Source organism: Podarcis raffonei, chromosome 14 (assembly GCF_027172205.1).
Source record: "Podarcis raffonei isolate rPodRaf1 chromosome 14, rPodRaf1.pri, whole genome shotgun sequence".
NCBI lineage: Eukaryota > Metazoa > Chordata > Lepidosauria > Squamata > Lacertidae > Podarcis > Podarcis raffonei.
Window position 1 is genome coordinate 3,524,095 of NC_070615.1, and position 19,216 is coordinate 3,543,310.

The 19,216-nt window shown below is 44.6% G+C and overlaps 1 protein-coding gene across 11 annotated transcripts in view; it reads left to right on the forward strand.

Moving 5' to 3' along the window:
- The window catches only part of BNIP2 (BCL2 interacting protein 2), a 76,297-nt gene that overhangs the window by 6,439 nt on the left and 50,642 nt on the right, over window positions 1-19,216 (forward strand). For 3 of the 11 annotated variants that reach the window (XM_053365433.1, XM_053365430.1, XM_053365440.1), the window contains exons 4-9: window positions 342-506; window positions 2,098-2,274; window positions 2,370-2,472; window positions 3,002-3,133; window positions 4,110-4,196; window positions 4,288-4,386. In XM_053365433.1, the coding sequence (XP_053221408.1) occupies window positions 342-506; window positions 2,098-2,274; window positions 2,370-2,472; window positions 3,002-3,133; window positions 4,110-4,196; window positions 4,288-4,386 (763 nt within the window). Of the gene's footprint in view, window positions 1-341; window positions 507-2,097; window positions 2,275-2,369; window positions 2,473-3,001; window positions 3,134-3,769; window positions 3,877-4,109; window positions 4,197-4,287; window positions 4,387-6,638; window positions 7,572-9,299; window positions 9,785-19,216 lie in introns of those variants that run through there. The other 8 variants (XM_053365439.1, XM_053365438.1, XM_053365436.1 and 5 more) reach the window with 7 other exon arrangements.

Genomic DNA, 19,216 nt, shown 5'->3' on the forward strand with positions numbered 1-19,216 from the left:
TCAAATAGTAGGAGCATAGAGGGCTGCCTTATACTAAATCAGACCATTGCTCCATCTAGTTCAGCACTGCATTAGTATATAATGAACTGTTTGCAGAACTATACATAGTATGTTAGCTACACCTCTTTAAAAAGGGCGATTGAAACTGTAGCATAATGCTTATGCTGTTTGTTGAAAAAAAGTTTTCACTTACTAATGTTTGAGTTTGGTTTACATAGACTTGGAGTATGCTTTCATCATTCTGTTTCTTTTAATAACTTAAGCTGTATTTGGTGGGGGTGTATGGCCGTCACTGGCTTTAACATGTCTTACAGAATAAACTTCCCTTTCCAATTTATTAGAAGTGAATGGCAACAAAGTTAAGAAGAAACTATTGGCTCCAAATATAAACTTAACTCTGGATTGCAGTGAAGAATCAATTTTGTCTGACTTGGATGAGAGCGGGGATATTGATCTGGACGATATGGACACACCATCTGAAAATAGCAATGAGTTTGAATGGGAAGGTAAGACTTGACTCTATCTAAGCCTTGTGCATATGTATTTCCTCTGTTTCTTTTGTCAGCATTGTTGATCAGTGGAGCTGTTCTGTGTGGTGGGTGGCCCACTGGTTTTCTGGTCACTTCATCTGTAGCCTGCTGTGGCCTGTTTGCAAGGATGATAAAAGTCCTCCGTATCAAATTGTGTACAGCTGGCATGGGCAGAACTTTGGATTGTGTGATCTGCTTTTTTTTAAAGCTAGAATCTAAGGGCCCAGCAACCAGAGCCTGCTCACATCTGTCAGGTTGGGGTAGGACACTGTGGGCATTGCTGTGCCAGCCAGTAAAATGTATAGGGTGGAAGTTCTAAAAGCAGGTGGTAGTTAGTTGTTTTGTAATTGTATGCTTGTTTTTTTCAAACTGACATAGCTACCGCTTTGCTTCAAGGCTGCTAGTGGCGTCTTTAGCTTAATTTATAAACAAATGCTACTGATATGAAGGGGAACAGAAGTTACTTTTGCTCAGCACAGGATTTTCCAGCTGGTACAAAACTGACACTGATGCTAGCTCTTGAATCAATTGTGTACCAATGGTTCAGTAGAGATTTCAGAAAGGGGCCTCTTTACTTCAAAGTTACTCAGTTGCTCGAAGCAAGAGACTAGACTTCAGCTTTGGTGCATCCTGCAGCCGATGACTGTGGTGGCATATTGCTTATTTGTATGAGCTTTTCAAATGTGGGGTGAGAAGTTCGCAGTTCTAGGTACTTAGACTTTGCAGTTTGCTGGGCTGAAGAGAGGCTGGAGTTGTTCGTTGTTGGAATAAGGTTTCTGTCTTTTCTCTTCTCTTTAATGCGGCTGTCTGCGTTTTCCTGGAAGGATAGTTTCCATTAACAACTCTGTCTTGGAAACAAACTACTAACATGCTGCAGTAGTTTTTTCACACCTCTGTGGTAAGGTTTGTGTTACTGAAATTAATTTGACAAAGCCGTGAGGATGATGTATTCTTCAGGACACTTCCCAAGTCCTGCTTAGTTTGGATTGAAATCTTTATTTGCATGTCTGCCACTAATCATTGTGTTGAGATGATTCACTAAAATCAATGGGGAAATAATAGGTGAAGGGTAGATATCTAGGGCTGTCAACTGATCAAAGGGTTTGGGCATTATCCTAATCCACAAACTGATTTGGAATATCAAAATAAGTGCTGTATTGAACCTATTGCATATATGTAATCATTGCCTGATTAAAGGTATATCCACCTCAAGACTGTGGTCTGTTTTACAGGCGACAGCTCTGATTTACCAAAATAGATTCTTATCTGAGCAGAGGACTAGTTGTTTAAGCTTCAATATATATTTACGGGTTTGGAAAGGAATCACAGCTATGTTCTTTCCATTTAAAAGCAACTCAGCACAATCACTGCTTAACTGCTTAGTCAAAATGCAACCCAAACAATTTGTAGATATGTTTCTTGACACTTCCTTCAATATAATGGGCACAGAACTTTGAAGATTTTGGGCATACAGGGAAGCAACGAACCTACTTTGTCTGATCTGTGATTCACTGTAACAGTATTGTAATTCCTTTTTTTAAAAACAAAAACAAAAATCTCTGAGCAGATGATCTTCCAAAGCCGAAAACTACAGATGTGATTCAAAAAGGATCGTTACAAGAATATGCAGCATCAGATGAAAAAGAGGAGGAACGGCGATGGCGGATGTTCCGGATTGGAGAACAAGATCACAGGGTGGATATGAAGGCAATTGAGCCATATAAGAAAGTTATCAGTCATGGAGGTGAGAATAGTGACAGTCCCCCACCCCCCTAAAAAAAGAATTGCAGGATGCCTGAAGAAAAAGCATAACAATTAGATTTTTCTTCTTCTTTCTAGGTTATTATGGTGATGGGTTAAATGCAATCGTTGTATTTGCAGTTTGCTTCATGCCGGAAAGCGGGCAGCCAAACTACAGATACTTAATGGATAATCTCTTTAAGTGAGTTGTACTTGATGAATGCATGAACCTGCCTTATTCCAAGTCAGACCTCTGACCCCTGCGTTTCCTCCCATGTCAGAGGCACAATGCTTGCAAGTGGTGGAGGTGGAAGCAGACAGCAGGAGAGGGCCATTGTGGCCTTTTCTTGCGGGGGCATTGGCTGGCCAGAGTGCTGGGCTAGATAGGCCATTGGTCTAATTGAGCAGGCCTCTTCTCATGATGATCTTTCCTTAACCCAACCTGAAGAAGCTTCTGCCTTAGTTCTTCCAAAGTCCTCCTACCCTTTTCAGTGGGAGATGCCAGGGAATGCCTAGAGACCTTTTTCATGCCAAGCGCGTGAGTGATGACCTCTCAGACTACAAATACAATTTTGGCTTTCATTCCTGACTCAGTTTTACATGTTCCTTAAAAGGAACTGCTGCCTGATTAACAGAACGCAGGAGAGGGATGCAGTGGGCATAAGGAAAGTTGGTGGGGGAAGATAGCACAAGAAACTTCACTGTCTGTCTCTCCTCCCACCCCCAAACAGGTATGTTATTGGCACACTAGAATTGTTAGTAGCAGAGAACTACATGATCGTTTACCTAAACGGTGCAACAACACGGAGGAAGATGCCCAGTCTAGGCTGGCTCAGGAAGTGTTACCAACAGATTGATAGGAGGTGAGAAGAATTTGAGATGCAGCCAACTGCATAACACATGACAATTCTTTTAAAGTGTTATTTACTTCTGTCAAGTGATGTAAGAAAGCTCTGTTGTCACATCCTTTGTGATTTGGGTTCCATACTCCCAGGGCAGAAGTAGTGCTGGTGCTTAAGGTGGCGTGTGCTCATGAAGAGAAAAAACCTTCTATGAAAATGTGGTAGAGCCCGTTTTTACATAGTGTTGAGCATAGTTCTGAAGAAACTTTCAGAAGAGTGGACTATAGAACCTAGAAAGCTGTTTATACTGAGCCAGGATGTTGTTCCGTATCGTCTACGCTGACTGCCAGCAGTTCTCCAGAGTTTAAGGCAGGAACCTCCCAGCCCTCCAAGGGGATGCAAGGGACCGTCTGCGTGTAAAGCAGATACTTTTCCGCTGAGCTACTGTATAGAATTGTTTCTGTTCTCTATCCTAGAAGGAAAAGTCACATTGGATACTACATGCCATTAGTGTCCATCTTGCATGTCTTGCTAGGCAGGTGTCTCGCATTCCTTCAGCAGCTTGGATAACAGGGTGACTAAGCTCCAGTTTGGAGGCCTGAAACAGCCCCCAAAAGCAAATGTCCCTGACGCCCCCCCCTTTATTCTGGCAACTAGGTTGAGGATGCAGGTGTGTGGGTTCACCTCTGCCCTTGTCCCAGAATGGCTCTCCATTCCATTCCTGTCTCCTGCCCAGGAAACATGGCAAGAGCCTGTCTCTGCAGGTATGGGGACACACTCCCCTTCATTGTCTCTTCAAATCACCTGAGCATAACTGTGACTTTGCTATTTTAGTCTAATTCTAATGCTGATCCCAGACTCACTAGGGGTTTCTTTCTGGCTTGCACCTAGAGTAGAGCACTAGCAACGTTCAGTGTCTGCTGGTATCCAGGCTTTGTTATTTTCCTCTTGCTTCTCTTGTTGATTGCATCTTTTTAATATTTTGATTGAACTTTAGGTTAAGGAAAAACCTGAAATCATTAATAATAGTTCATCCTTCCTGGTTCATTAGAACACTTCTGGCAATCACAAAACCTTTTATTAGGTAACACCCATAATACTTACTTCATTTTTTCCAGTACTGGTATGTTTAGCATTTCAACAGTAACAGTGTCTTTTCTGTTCTTTTTTTCTAGCTCAAAATTCAGCCAAAAAATCAGATATGTCTTTACTTTGGCAGAGCTGGCTGAACTCGTCCCCATGGAATACGTTGGCATACCTGAATGCATAAAACAGTAGGTTGCTGGTTCCATGTTCATAATCCCAAAAATGCAGCATAAATGCTCAGTAACAGAGCAATCCAAACTTTTAGGAAACAGACACCGCTATATGAAGAGCCCTGCCAGCTCACAGTGGCTATTACGAGGTTGAAGGAGCAGTGTTTTCCCCTGTGCCCAAAAGTGATTCCAGCTGGCATAGTTGAGGGCCTTTGTGCATGTGTGATTGTGTCCAGGGACAAGGGGGCTTGGGATCCTGTGACGGCATTGCAGGGGGTTGGACTAGATGACTCTTGGAGGTCCCTTCCAACTCTATGATTCTGTGACTTTGCTGCCACCTCTGACATGTCCACAACACACTCCATATTCGGCCTCACCACTGTCAGAGCGCCACCATTGTGCCAGCAGCAGTGGTGGTGGTGTGAGCCACTACAGTGAGAAGCAGTAGATCTTTTCCTCTTCCAGTGGAGAATGAGGTCTGCAGCTTCCCTCCCCAAGTCTCCAGTCCTCTACTTGGTTGGCACAAGCTCCATTGAACTTTATGGGATTTACTTCTGGGTAGACATGTATATAACGGCACTCTGAGTTTTTTTAAAAGTTAAAATGCTTGCCTCAGCCAATATTTCCTCCCAGTGCAGCTGGTAGTCAAAGTGAAGGTACAGTATAAGTTGGGTTATGTGCAAGGAGGCATAATTATCTCCCGCAGCAATTGGTAGTACTGCCAGAGCTGGTGTGGGGAAGCTATACACCTCCTAGATGCTGCTAGACTAACTCCTAGCAGCCTCAGTCAGGATGGCTGGTAGTCAGACATGACAAGGGTTGTTGTTCAGCCACATCTGAAGGGTGACATGTTTCTCCAGAGGGAGCAGAAGGATTTGGGGGCTGCCTCTGGCATGCCCCCTGGACTTTGGCCTCTATCTCAGTTCAGAAGTAAAATGTTGTGCTGCTTAGGTATATGGCTTAGGGTTGGTAAGCTATGTAAAGCCCAAGACTTTAAAAGCCCTCCACCCACTGTGATCTCTGCTCAAGAAAATAACAGAATTATTACTCATTAATAACCCAGTGATATTGCCTTATGAACTTCCTTGAACCTAAAAGACACCTGGAGACTTAGAAAACACTGGTCCTTTGGCCTTGTGTGCAAAGGTAGCTTAGTGTGACCAAGAAACACAACTGGGACAGGGTGATAGGGGTGGGCTTGGTAGGGATGGGGGTGCACTGGGTCAGAAGGCCCAGGTCCCAGAGAAGATAGAACGATCTGTTTATTACCTCTGTTTGTTCAGAGGTTGACAGCTTATCTATTGATGGTTTGTACTTACTTTTGACTCACACGACACGTACACATGCCAAAACTCTTAGGATTGCTTTAATGGTTTTAAAGTGACCAACAGGGAAGCTGACTAAACAGTGCTGGGCAGCAAATGATCTGGTATGGGAACTGTAATTTGGAAGATCCTACAAATGAGACTTGCTTGTGCCAGTTTCCTAGTGACTCCACCACCCCCACCCCGTCTTCCAAGGCTGTTATAAGAGCATATGTCTGAGAGATTCTTGCTGTGTGACTAACCACTGCACCATAATGGCTCTCTTGGTTGCCAGACTGGGCATTAAAAAACACAAGGGTGCCAATTTAGTAGACATGACACAAAAGGAAAATTGAATAGGGAAGGAAGAGGAAAGTTTTTGAGTAGCTCATCCTCTGCTGGCCAAATGAATGGGACCAGGTTGGTCTCCTCCTTGCCATGATGGCCTTCTTAGGACACGGGGTTCAGCCTCCCAGTGGCCCTGGGCAGAGGGCAGAGTGTGCCTCCCCTCATCTCTTCAATCCAACTGGCAGCTGGAGCAGAGTGTTCTTTTCATGCAGGGAGGGAGGCACACAGAGTGATTTACTACAGAGAAACTACCGTATTTTTCGCTCTATAAGACGCACCAGACCACAAGACGCACCTAATTTTTGGAGGAGGAAAACAAGAAAAAAAATATTCTGAATCTCAGAAGCCAGAACAGCAAGAGGGACCGCTGCGCAGCGAAAGCAGTGATCCCTCTTGCTGTTCTGGCTTCTGGGATAGCTGTGCAGCCTGCATTCGCTCCATAAGACGCACACACATTTCCCCTTACTTTTTAGGAGGGAAAATACGGTAAATGCCTTTACTTTTGTCCACCTTAGCATGATTGCTTAAAGCCCTTGCCCAAGACAGGTGCTGTTAGCTGGATTTTGCTGGTATACGGAACTGCATCTTATTTACTAAAAAAACATTTTCCCCACTAAGGTATGAAGAAGAAAAATTTAAAAAGAAACCCAAAAGGTATATGCACATCTTGATCAGGGCTGTATCTAATCTAGCCAACTTTGCACTGTGCTGAATGTTGGGCTATATTTGGCTTGCTGGGCTGCCTGCTGCTTGTGTGAATGAAGATGCACCCGTTGTGCCATCGTGTGTGGGGGTGTCTCTGGCTAGCTTATGCTGTGCTGTTCACATAATGTTGTGCAAATGGTTCGTTGCTTCAGAAGGAAGCCGAGCAGCCAAAAGGCTAAAGCATTTGCTGTCTAATTATAGCGCTAATTGTCAAACCTAGAACTACAACAATTTTCCGCTTTAGGAAGTTGGAGAGCGATTGCTGCAAAATACATTCTTAATTCTAGGTGGAGAGTGACTGTGACTCAGCAGTCACTGAAGTTCAAAATGGCTTTAATTTGCATTGTCACAGTCTAAACTGGCTGAACACCATAAAGGGGAGGAGGGCCTTGTGCTGCCTGCATTTGCTATGTCTTTTTCTTTTTTTCTTTTGTCTTATCAATGCATGCTGGGGTTCTCTGGTGCTCAAGAAGTGCATGGCCTGCTAATAAACGTATCTCAGCAACTTCTTCACTTCACAAAATATTGTCCAGTCCAGAGCACCAACTGCTACTCTTGCCACTAACAATTTCACTTGATCCAGAATGTGCCCATGCTGTATAATGATTCCAAATGCCTATTTGTGAAGATGATTTTTTTTTTGGGGGGGGGTTGTTCCCTTGCAAAGAAGGGAGCAAACTGCTATTTAGCAAGACAGACCTACTCTCTCTTCAGAGCTATATCACAAAACAAAAGGATAAACCTGGGAAGGGAGTATGTGTACATCAGGATTCTGAAACAGATTGCAAAGATGCTTTCCCACATTTAATTCAACCCTTTGTAGTATTAGACGGAATTTGCGCAGCCAGTCTGATGCAAAGTTTTTGCATCAGGCACAGCATTGCTTTGAGGCAAAGCTCGGCTCTTGGTGTCTGAACTGCCCGGCAGTGCTGCCCTTTCCCCTTAAAATGAAACTTGGACTACATTTAAAATGAGCTCACTGAAATCCACTGCTCATTTGCTGTGTTGGTCTTTGCCTCCACAACTGCCATTCATTGACCCGGTTTGCATGTAATGTCACGCCGTGGCTGAGAGTGAGTGTGCTCAAGGGAAGGTCACAGGTGCTTTGCTTGTCTCCTGGTCCTGCTGCTGTTGTGGAGCCCTGAGCTAAGCCATGGTTTTTCATAACATTTGCATTCATACCTGTGCTTATAGTTTGTCTTTCTCCTGATGAACCATGAGCTGCAGCTAAGGTTTGATTTTTGGGAAGGTGTAGAGCGGCCACAGTTTCTAATGGGAGTATCTGCATGCTTATGCATTCACGCTTAGCCATGGTTTGACTTAATGCTGCATGCAAACTGGGCCTTTGACTTAACACACAGAGCCCCAATAAACTTCCCACTGTTGTGGAGGAGGAGGTTCTTCACCGTAGCTTAAACCAGGGAGAGGTGGAATAAGAGATTTGATACCATTTTCTTGGAGCAGTGAAGGGTTTCAAACATTGATATTTGGAAGACCTCTGATTTGCTGCTTCTGCCTTTCCTCTAAAAATCTGACATAACTTAAATATTAAACTTCACCACCAACTGTGGAAAGGAGAGGGAAATACATGTGTGGAAGAGATCAGGCTTCATACCAAATCAAATCATTAGCTCATCTCGGTCAGTATTGCCTACACTGGCTGGCAGTAGCTCTTTACGATTTAAGGCAAAAGACATGCCCAGCCCTATCTGCAGATGCTTGTGATTCTGCACGCAAAGCAGTTGCTCTGTCCCTGAGCTGCAGCCCTGTCCCAGCAAGACGGGCTAGAAACTTAGTGTGGATGCAACAGTTCCAAAACTTGGCATGCCTCATTGGCTGCCTGTCAGTAAATTAAGCAATTAGAGGTTTTTTCAAGGCAAAAATACCCTTTATAAAGTTGACTTTCTTGGTGCCCTAGACATCTAGATATACTAACTGTAAGGAACGTTTCACACCACTATGTGCTGGCCAACCTGAGTTTGCCACAAGAGTCTACACTCAACATGGAGCTCCAGCGACCCCAAGTACATGTTGAGTTAACAGGTAGAGATGTCATTATACACAAACTACTAGGGATTTCATTCAGTAGGGTCACATGCAATGATTCAGTTCTGTGTGGTTGTAGGTCTTGGTCTGAATAAATTGAGGATAAATGAAGGAAGTGGTATCTTCACTGCTTTTTTCCTGGGGGGACGCAGGGGGACGCATACCCCAAACATTTTGTGAATCTAAGTTTGGCCTCATTGAGGGGCAGTATTTCAATACGAGTAGGAAAATGAGAGTACACCAAAACATTTTTTAAAGAAAAAAAGCACTGGGTATCTTACTGTATTGTGGTCTATTTTTTCATTTTCCTGTTAATTGTCATTTTTAAAAAGTCACATTGTATTCTCCTTATAAGTTCTAATTCATTATTCTGGGGGGAAACCTGCTGCTCTACTTGTGCCTAACAGTTTTGCTGCAATTGCAAAGTAGTAAGCATTACTCTCCCCCCACCAAAGAATTTTAAATTTCTACACCCTGGTTGAAATTAGAGTTTAACATTTCACTCCCCCCCTTCTGTCTGATGAGCAGAATTGACCAAGAGCTTAATGGGAAACAGGAGCAGAAGACCGAACAGTAAAGTCTTTTATTTTATTTCTGGTGTGTTTTGGAGTCCAACCAAGACTGAAGAAAGTGCTGATGGAATGACGTCTTGCATGTTCAAAACCTGTTCGGAGGAGGAGGAGGAGAACTGCCTGCCTCTGGACTTTTACCTAATGGACTGCTCGCTGCTGAATGAATTTTCAAGTCCAGGCTAGACGTTGACACTTAATAGCTGCCTGTTCTATACTGCAGTATCGCAAAGCATCATAGGAAGCACCCATGGTTTTTTTTAATCCTAAATGATGCTTAGTAAATATTTATATGCTTAAATGTTAAGGAAAGAGATAATATATATTTTTATGACTTCTCGAAACAATTATAATGTTTATCTGCAAAACCCTCGCGGGTAAGCCATGCTATAAATGACTGTTTCATTTATTTGATAATAAAAGTGCATGGCAATTTCCTATAAATGGTCAAACACTTCTTGCCAGACCGAAAGAAAAGCAAATCAACACGACCTCATTGATTAGCTGAGCTAGCAAGAGCCCCTCGATTTTCTTGCATAAACACGGAGGTTCTTTTGTTTCCCATGTTGGGTGTGTCCTTGGCACAAAAAAGACACTGCCTGAGTCATCTTAGTTTCTTTGGCCAGAGGGCTTTTTATATTTGGTCTGGAGTGGCTGCGCTTCTGAAACAGATGGATATTCTGAAACAAGGAACTAAGAATGCTTAGATGTGCATGTGTTAGAGCCCTAATTTCCAGATTGAGTACAAAGAACCGTATTGGTATAGGTGAGCCACCCTTGGAACAATAGGTGCCTTCCAGTCAAGCTGGAGATCAAGGTTGGAATTGCATTTTGTAAGGAACCCCCAAGTGGTGTGCCCCCTCCTGCAATGTTGAAGTCCCCCCTCCCCCATGACGTGCAGTACACCTTTTCTCATATCCTGATGTCACTCTGGCTTTCTTGCTCACCAGTAATGTAGGTTGGAGAAACTCGCAGCATGTTGGCATCAGGATATGGTTGGTGTGGTGAATTGCCTGCTGTGGAGAAGGAAAGCTTGGCACAAGTGTGTACTGGGTGACAGCCCTCTGCTGCTTGTGGGCCCCCTCTGGGTGCTTTGGCTTACAGCTCCCATCAGCCCCAGCCAGCAGGCTTTGTGGCCAGAAAAGGCTCCCATGCACCTTTCACAAGCACTAAATTCACTTTATGTTCTTTTTTTAAAAAAGGAGTCTCTATATGTATATAAATTCTGCATGTTCTGAAGCCTTTTCACGTGTGTGCAGAAATTGGCTGCGCTTGTGCGGCGGGATCTGTAAACTGCAGACCTAAGCATATGCACTAATTCCTATAGGTTAATCCTCAAAGCAGTTGCCTTGTAGCAGAGATCTTAACACACACTTTGCTGACCATGGAAGACATGGTTTTTAAAAAAGTTTTTGTTTATTCACAACACCGTTGAAAACACCCTTTTGTCTCCAAACTGTTTACTTGGAAATGCCGCCCTTGTGTCAGTGTATGAACTTAGTCAATAAATAGTGTTTTTACAAAAAGGACAATGCGTTTTAATTGGGTGTTTATCTTACAAAGAGTTCTGGCACTCTTCCGAGTACGTGTTCACAGTTAAAGTGGTGGTAGGTGTGAGTTACTGTCAAGATCCGTTGACTTATCAGAGGCTCTTGTGCACCCTGGATCTTAATGTAATGCCGCCTTGTTGGAAATGAATGCTGCTTCTCCCTTTATCCTGGAGTGGGGAAGAGTTACCTAAAGGAATTGCAGGACAGTTTTCCTGTGTTGACGCTTACGGTGCCTGCTATTTGAGGTGGCAGAAGAGCCACTCTGCAGAATGGAAAACCTATGTCTAGATGGACGTTATACACTGACTGTTGCGCTTGCTGTTTGGAAATCTGAAAAACTCGTGGTATGGTATGGTTTATTTATATACCACTTTTTAACTCAAGGCTCCTAAAAGCAATGAACAACAATATACCGTATATTAATGCAAATAATATATATGATAAATGCACACTGTATCAATCAAAACAAAATAGTATCAGAATTCAGCCATGAATACAGATCATGTAATAGGACTTGATTCTCACGAGGTGCAGTGCACTGGAGATTGCAGAAATACTCCATTCTACTTTGGTTCTTTGCGAGAGCAAATAAGTCACCAGAATAGCCTTGTTGGCATTTCTTTTTACTCATCATGATAGTAAGAAGCTCTCAAGCTTGGCTGTAGGAATGGGGGACCAGTGGTCCTCCAGATGTTAGCTGTGCTGGCTGAGGGTGAAGGGCATTGGGAGTCCAGCAACACTCCTGCTCTGTTGCTTAACTTGATGGGGATTTTAGCAGGTAGGCTTAGAACAGGGGTCAGCAAACTTTTTCAGCAGGGGGTCAGTCCACTGTCCCTCAGACCTTGTGGGGGGCCGGACTATATTTTTTTTTAAAAAATGAACAAATTCCTATGCCCCACAAATAACCCAGAGATGCAGTTTAAATAAAAGGACACATTCTATGGGATGATTTATTTGTAGCTTTACCAGCCCCCCAGGGGTCCACACGCTTCCTCTGCGCTGTGCTCTGCTCCCAGGGCTCCTCTCAGTTTCAGCAGAGTGTAAGCACAGCGTAGAAACAGGAACAGTTGCCGTGTGTGCGTAATAAACCAGGCTTAACACAGGGTGTCTTCCTTATCTTACTTTAAGTCTTTATTCTCGTAGCAAAACAAACAGTTCATAACTCTCCTGGTGACAAAGCACACATCTTGCTCCTTTCTCGCAACGGAGCAAAACACACACTGTGAGAGACACAGTAGAACACTCCCCTCAGTATTCTAAACCACGCCTCAGAATGTGAGACGTCACTCAGAACTTCTTAACCCTGTAAGTTCTGATTCTCTCCACACCCCCTCTCGTATCACTTTCTGAGAGGAGTTGTGAACACACATTTACAGACCTCTGAGTGTTCAACACCTTCCCCACTGCCTTTCGCTCCTTTCTGGCATCATTGTCAGGCACCTGTTGAACCTCCTCACAAATCTCAGGTTCGCACTGTGCGAAACCAACCCACGCATTAGTGACCTGAAACCTCTCAGGTGGAATTCCCTTTGTTGCCCGAGATGACCGCCTGGGCACAAACTGGTGTGCTCCTTCTGACCCACTGGGGTCAGCAAGTGTGTCTTCTTCATCAGAAGATTCCCCCTCTGACTTGGCACGTCTGTGAGCTTTCTCCATTATGCGAACAGGAGATGAGGGCTCACTCTTGGACACTCTTTTAACAACCTGTGGAGACGCCCTACTCTGTTCAGGGACCTGGTCCCCACCAGCAGGTTCAGCCTCTGGCTCTCCCTCCTCCTCAGATTCAGACAGACAATCTGAGTGAACGTCAGGGCTCGCTTTGCGCCTTGCCCAACCATCCTGCTCATAGAACTCAGCATGTTTACTGATCAGAAGCTTGGTCTGATCACCTTCTGGATATGCAAATCTCCACCCCTTTGTTGCAGGTTCATACCCACAGAAAATCATTTCCTGGTACCTTGGGCCACCCTCTTGCTGCTGAAACTTTGGTACAGGCACCATGGCTCTGCAACCGAACGCACGGAAGAAATGCAGTTGCGGCCTCCGTCCGTGAAGCAAGAAATACGGGGTGTCACCTACCACTGAATTGTAGCACCTGTTCATCGTGAAATTGGCCGTCTTTACCGCCTCCCCCAAAAAACTTTGAGGCAAACCAGAGTCACAAAGTAGAATCTCTGATGCTTGAACCAGAGCTTTACTCCTAAGCTCTGCCACGCCACTCTCCTGAGGAGAAGTCACCTTGTGACGTATCCCTCTCTGGCGAAAGAAACTCTTTAGAGCAGACCCAGTGACCTCTGAACCTCGGTCACTCTGAAACCCCTGCAGTTCCTTATCTTGACACCAGGTGTCTCAGTCACGAGATTTTTATTTGCAGCAGAGTCCACAACCCAACGCAGCACTCTCTCCTCACTGGAGCTGTCCTTCGTTGTTGCCTTAGCAACAGACTTCCCGCTGCCCCTGTCCTTGGGGCCTTTGCAGGTGTTCTCTAAAACTGCCATCGAAGCAGAAAGCTCATAAGCGCCTTCTTTCCCTTCTGAGTCATGTCCTCGCTGCGTCTTCCCACGCTTGCCTCCTCTGCTGGACTGGTTGCCATGGAAACCTGGCTGGTTCCCATGGGAAGCGACCTTGGACACATCCTGCCCTGTCTCCCTTGCTCTCTGTGGGCAGCAGCGGCGCAGATGTTCAGGGGAATCGCAAACAAAGCAACAGCGAACGGAAAACTTTGCAAACTTGCCTTTGGTCTTCTCTGCCCCCCCAACCTTGCCAGCAGCGCTCCTTGAGGCTGTGTTGCTTCTGGGGACGTGGCTTTTGGCTTCCGCTGTGGTTTCTCTGCAAACCCTCTCCAGCTCCTGCCAAACAGCCTGGGCACTCTCAAGACCCTTGGAATGGCCTGCCTGGCCTGCACCCCCACTCCTGGGTGCACAGTTTTCAGAGGAACAGCTTGCCACTGCTTCTCTCTTCTCTTTTGCTCTCAGCCGCTCTCCAGCACACAGCCCATCATTCAGACGTGTGGAAGCATTGCAACAGCCTCCCAACACAGTCCCAGCCCCCTCTGGGCTTTCTGGGCGTCCCTCAGCCCCTCCTGGGCTTGGTGCTTCCTCTGAGCAGCTTCCAGCCCCCTCTGGTCTGGCTCCCACTGCGGCCTGACATGCCGTCTCCAGTGCCTGCCACGCGACCCAGGGCATCTTCCCGTCCACCTTTTCAAAAGGGACTGAGTACGATTCATGGCTGTCTGCCATCTTCTCCCCGGGGCCCAGCTTACTTACAGTAACAGCAGTAGCACCTCCCGGTTCGGCAGACCAGATCTTCCCAGCGAGCTCCCTGCCTCAAACGTAGGCACAGCTCCAGCTGGCTTCGGCTGCTCTCCAGCGTCTTCTGCGTTTCCCCAGCGTCTCTTCAGCTGGCCACACACACAGGCACGAACTTTGCAACTGCTTCAAAGCGTTTGCTGACCACACCCATAACCTATGGGATGATTTATTTGTAGCTTTACCAGCCCCCCAGGGGTCCACACGCTTCCTCTGCGCGGTGCTCTGCTCCCGGGGCTCCTCTCAGTTTCAGCAGAGTGTAAGCACAGCGTAGAAACAGGAACAGTTGCCGTGTGTGCGTAATAAACCAGGCTTAACGCAGGGTGTCTTCCTTATCTTACTTTAAGTCTTTATTCTCGTAGCAAAACAAACAGTTCATAACTCTCCTGGTGACAAAGCACACATCTTGCTCCTTTCTCACAACGGAGCAAAACACACACTGTGAGAGACACAGTAGAACACTCCCCTCAGTATTCTAAACCACGCCTCAGAATGTGAGACGTCACTCAGAACTTCTTAACCCTGTAAGTTCTGATTCTCTCCACACATTCTACTCATGTAAAAACATGATTCCCAGACTGTCTGCAGGCCAGATTTAGAAGGCGATTGGGCTGGATCCGGCCCCCGGGCCTTGGTTTGCCTACCCATGCCTTAGAGTGAAGGTGGTTCGATTATCCAGGTCCCGCATCCCTACCTGTAGCCCATTGAAAACCTCCTGAAGGCCAGAAGGCCCTCTGGAGTGGCGTTCATGTGTAGTGTGAGGGGTGACAATAAAAAGGAAAGCCAGAACTTCCTTTAGACACACTTGTTTCTTATCTGTTTTACAGCTTCCTAAGGGCTGGTGTTTTGTTCTCTGTTGTGGCTACAAGACACCTGGAATTTAGAACAGTTTGCCTTTGGAAAAGGTTGAAACAAATAAAATAAAATAATAAAAAAATCCTTCCAGTAGTAGCTTAGAGACCAACTAAGTTAGTTACTGGTATGAGCTTTGCACACTGGTATGTGTGCATGCACACGAAAGCTCATACGAATGACTAACTTAGTTGGTCTCTAAGCTGCTACTGGAAGGATTTATTTTATTTTATTTTGTTTTGACTACAGCAGACCAACATGGCTACCTACCTGTAATTTGGAAAATGTTGACACTTTTCTCCTATGCAATATGCTTGCACAAAGTAAAACCAGTGTCTGGGGCAGTATGCACTGAATGGCAGTTGCTGCAATTCAGAAGCAGAGAGAGTGTTGTTTCATGGCCTGTTTTTCGGCTTCCATGGGGCACCTGGCTGGCTGCTGGAGATTATGATGTCTGCCTGGATGGGTCTTTGGCACGATGCAGCAGGGCTCTTCCGTACTTATGACTTTATGTGGCCTCTGCATAAGTAAATGAGACTTGCATCACCAGTTTTCCTTACTCTAAAATGGGGGCAAGTAACTTCAGAGCTCCAGTTCACATGCAGGCCTTGGTGAGCTTCAGCCTCTTGTAGGAATCTTGTTGGCACTGAAATCTTTTAACAAGCCCAGCCAGTTGTAAACCAGAGATACTCAGAAAACCAAAAGCTTTGACGAGGCATCCCTGCTTTTAAATAATCTGTAGAAGGGACGTGTGGGTGGTTTAAAAAAAAAAGTGCTAGCTTTCACTAACTTACTTAGAAAACTTATTAATTGTTTTATATTCAAGAGAATCTTAAAGTGATATACGTAATATGCATAAAATACATGGTAAAATATTAATATAAATAATCAAATAATAGCCTATTAAAATAACATACAAGCCATTCAATAATACCCACAGTTTCCCTCAGTACAAAATCCCAACCAGTTATTTTGTATAGCAAGGAGGACTGGCCAGATGGCAACTCCTACAGCCTCAGATTTCAAATAAAAGCAATATCTGGCCTGGCCTGGGGCAGCACGTTCCCATCCTCCCTGCCTCACACCTGGGAACATAGGTAGCTCTGTGCCAATAAGGCTCAATGAGCATTTGTGTGTCTAGATTGAAAGGAGGCCTCAGAGAAAATGATTGTGCAGTAACCACACTGCTCTTAAAAGAGAACTTTGGGAATTTCACAACTGGCATTGCAGCATCACACTGTGGGCTAACATGGTGAAATGTTTGTGCGTTGTCATGGAGATGTTAATTAACTCCTACAAAGACATAAGTGGCAGGAGGTTTAAAAACTAATTGTTTTGTACGCTTCTCAGTTTTATTTCAACTAAAGTTTTGCTTTGTTTTTGATTTAGCTCTTAGGGAATATTATTGAATTTTGTTGTGTTGCTGTGTGACACCAGGAAGGTGGTGTTGTCTGGGGATGGCCTATGTGGCTGTTTTCTGTTTCCAGAGAACCTTACACAGCAGGCGAACCTGACCATGGGATGGGGCAAAGAGCACATCCTGAGGGCAGCACAAGCTTCTTTTAAAACCACAGGCCAGTCAAAAAGTATCTCTTCCTTTATTTTTGACCAGAATATTCAGTTGCTGCTGTCAAGCCTACGAGACAGATGGAGATGAAGGAATGTTTTGAACAAGAAGGTTAATATGAAGTACTTCTAAAGTACTGCAAACAATTGCTGTTGAGTAGATTTATTTACTTGAATATAAATAGTGGGTTTTTTAAATGTTGGTATTCTGTATAATTACTGTTGGGATATGATGAAAGAAATCTGTATGGTGGGGTACTGGAGTTATGAAAACAGTTTGTGGTAGAAAAAAGGAAGTTTTAAGAAAACCTATTACTATGTGTAATACAGTGGTACCTTGAGTTACATATGCTTCAGGTTACAGACTCCGCTAACCCAGAAATATTACCTGGAGTTAAGAACTTTGCTTCAGGATGAGAACAGAAATCGTGCTCCGGCGGCGCAGCAGCAGCAGGAGGCCCCATTAGCTAAAGTGGTGCTTCAGGTTAAGGAACAGTTTCAGGTTAAGAATGGACCTCTGGAACGAATTAAGTACTTAACCGAGGTACCACTGTATAGGTAACCTCTGCAGAAAAGGGTAGTCTCTTTTTCTGAGCTATGCTGTGACATACAGTATGCTCACAACTGACGTGGGAGTTATGTTCTGGGGATCGCACCTAAAGCGAATTATACACAACTGTGTATAGTCAAAACCCATTGGGTTCAATGGTGGGTGCAATTGCCAAAGTCCTTTTTTTTGGAACCCCGCCCCCTTTCACCACCACCCCATTTCCTCCCCCCCTTTTTTTGCCACAAATATAAATCTGAATGTGCTCAAGTAAGTTAAATGTGTGCAAGTTGCAGGCATCCTGTACTTAAAGCCAAGGTGATTGTAAACCATTCTGCCATTTTAGGTCTTAAACCTGACAGAAATGGGCAGAAGGGGGATGCTTCTTTGGTGCTGCTATGAATACAGTCCATGCAAACATATTCTAAAAGCAGGAGACATCCTTTTAGAACTGTGTCTTGTTTTGTTAGTGTTCATATAAACATTTAGCAGGTTAGATGATAGATTGTCTAAAACTCATATGATTCATGTAAAATACTTCCTTAGATGAGAAGCAAAAATTAACTGCCGTGGTTTCCTTCTTCCTCTTCCCAATGGGAGACAATTCTCTGTAGAGCCATTGTTTGGAGCTGACAGCAGTCAGGAGACCTCTCTTAATAAATGGCTGTTTGAGGAAACAAAATCATGATGATTATTTTTGAACATAACTCCTCAAATGGACCATTGTGGAAGCTTTTGTTTTGATTAGAATGTTAGGAGAAATACTTCCATTTCCTGGCAGGAGTACATTTCCATTTCAACTGTGCAAGAGTACAAGGCAGCCATGCCCAAGATCCTTTCAGTGAAAGTTACCTGTCACTTCTTACTGCTTTCCATTTAAGACCCTGAACTGACTAAAGAATAACACATATTAAAAACATTTTCAAATTCAATATTGATACAGACTCAAAAGTATTGTTGGGAAAGGGGGGAGTCTTAAACAGATATTGGAAAGACAGTAAGGACAACACCCATCTGATAATGTTGTACATGTACATGCTGTTTGTTCATCAGTGAAATGTCAGATGGGTGATGCCATTCATGCTGCCCTGGGATAGCTGTGGGAGAAGCTTGGTGAAAGGATGAGTACCAATTGGTTGTGCTGACCCAGCCTAGGGTCTGCATCCAATGTTCTTTATTCACTAGTGCAAGGTTGGGTTTTAATGGTGCACAAACATCACCGTGCAAAAGGTTTCACCCACAGAACAATTATACTGCTAGGTGACTTTAACTCAGTGCTACATCGTCCAGCCCAGACACTGAAGTCCAGCTCTGAGGGCCTTCAGGCGGTTCCCTCACTGTGAGACGTGAAGCTACAGTATACCAGGCAGACGGCCTTCTTGGTCGTGGCACTCACCCTGTGGAATGCCCTCCCATCAGATGTCAAACAGATAAGCAACAAGATGTCTTTTAGAAGACATCTGAAGGCAACCCTGTTCAGGGAAGTTTTTAATGGTTAATGGGGGGGGGGGGAGGCAAACCTGGAGACCTCAGGTCAAACCTCGAAGTCTGGCAGCTGTACTATGGTATTTGCAAAGGCCTATGCAAAGTGCTGTGCACCTGGCTTCACAAAAACTTATTTGTGCCACTCCTAAAATTTCTATTAATGGATCCGCTACGAAGACTGACCTGCAAGGGGTCAGAGGAGAGGAGGAGAGGATGTTTGTGTGTCTTTATTGTGATATATTGTGGAATGATGATTTCCCTTTCCCAACAAAAGAACAATTTGCCACAATTCTGCTTAAGTGGCTGGGGGGGGGGGCAGGGGCAAGGGGAGACACCTGCCATTTCTGCAGGCCCTGCAGAGTTTTCCTTCTGCCACAGGGTGGCAGCCAATCTCTGAAAATTGGGAAATCACAAAGCTGGATTCAGTTGTAACCTGGAAAACAAGCAGCAGAATCTGTCAAGAGCTTCACCGGTACAAATGTGGAATAGTTCTGCTTTGGCTTGGCTACATTGGATAAATGTTGCCAAAATTTCGTGCTTTATGAGCCTAAGCCTATTTACCCAGAAG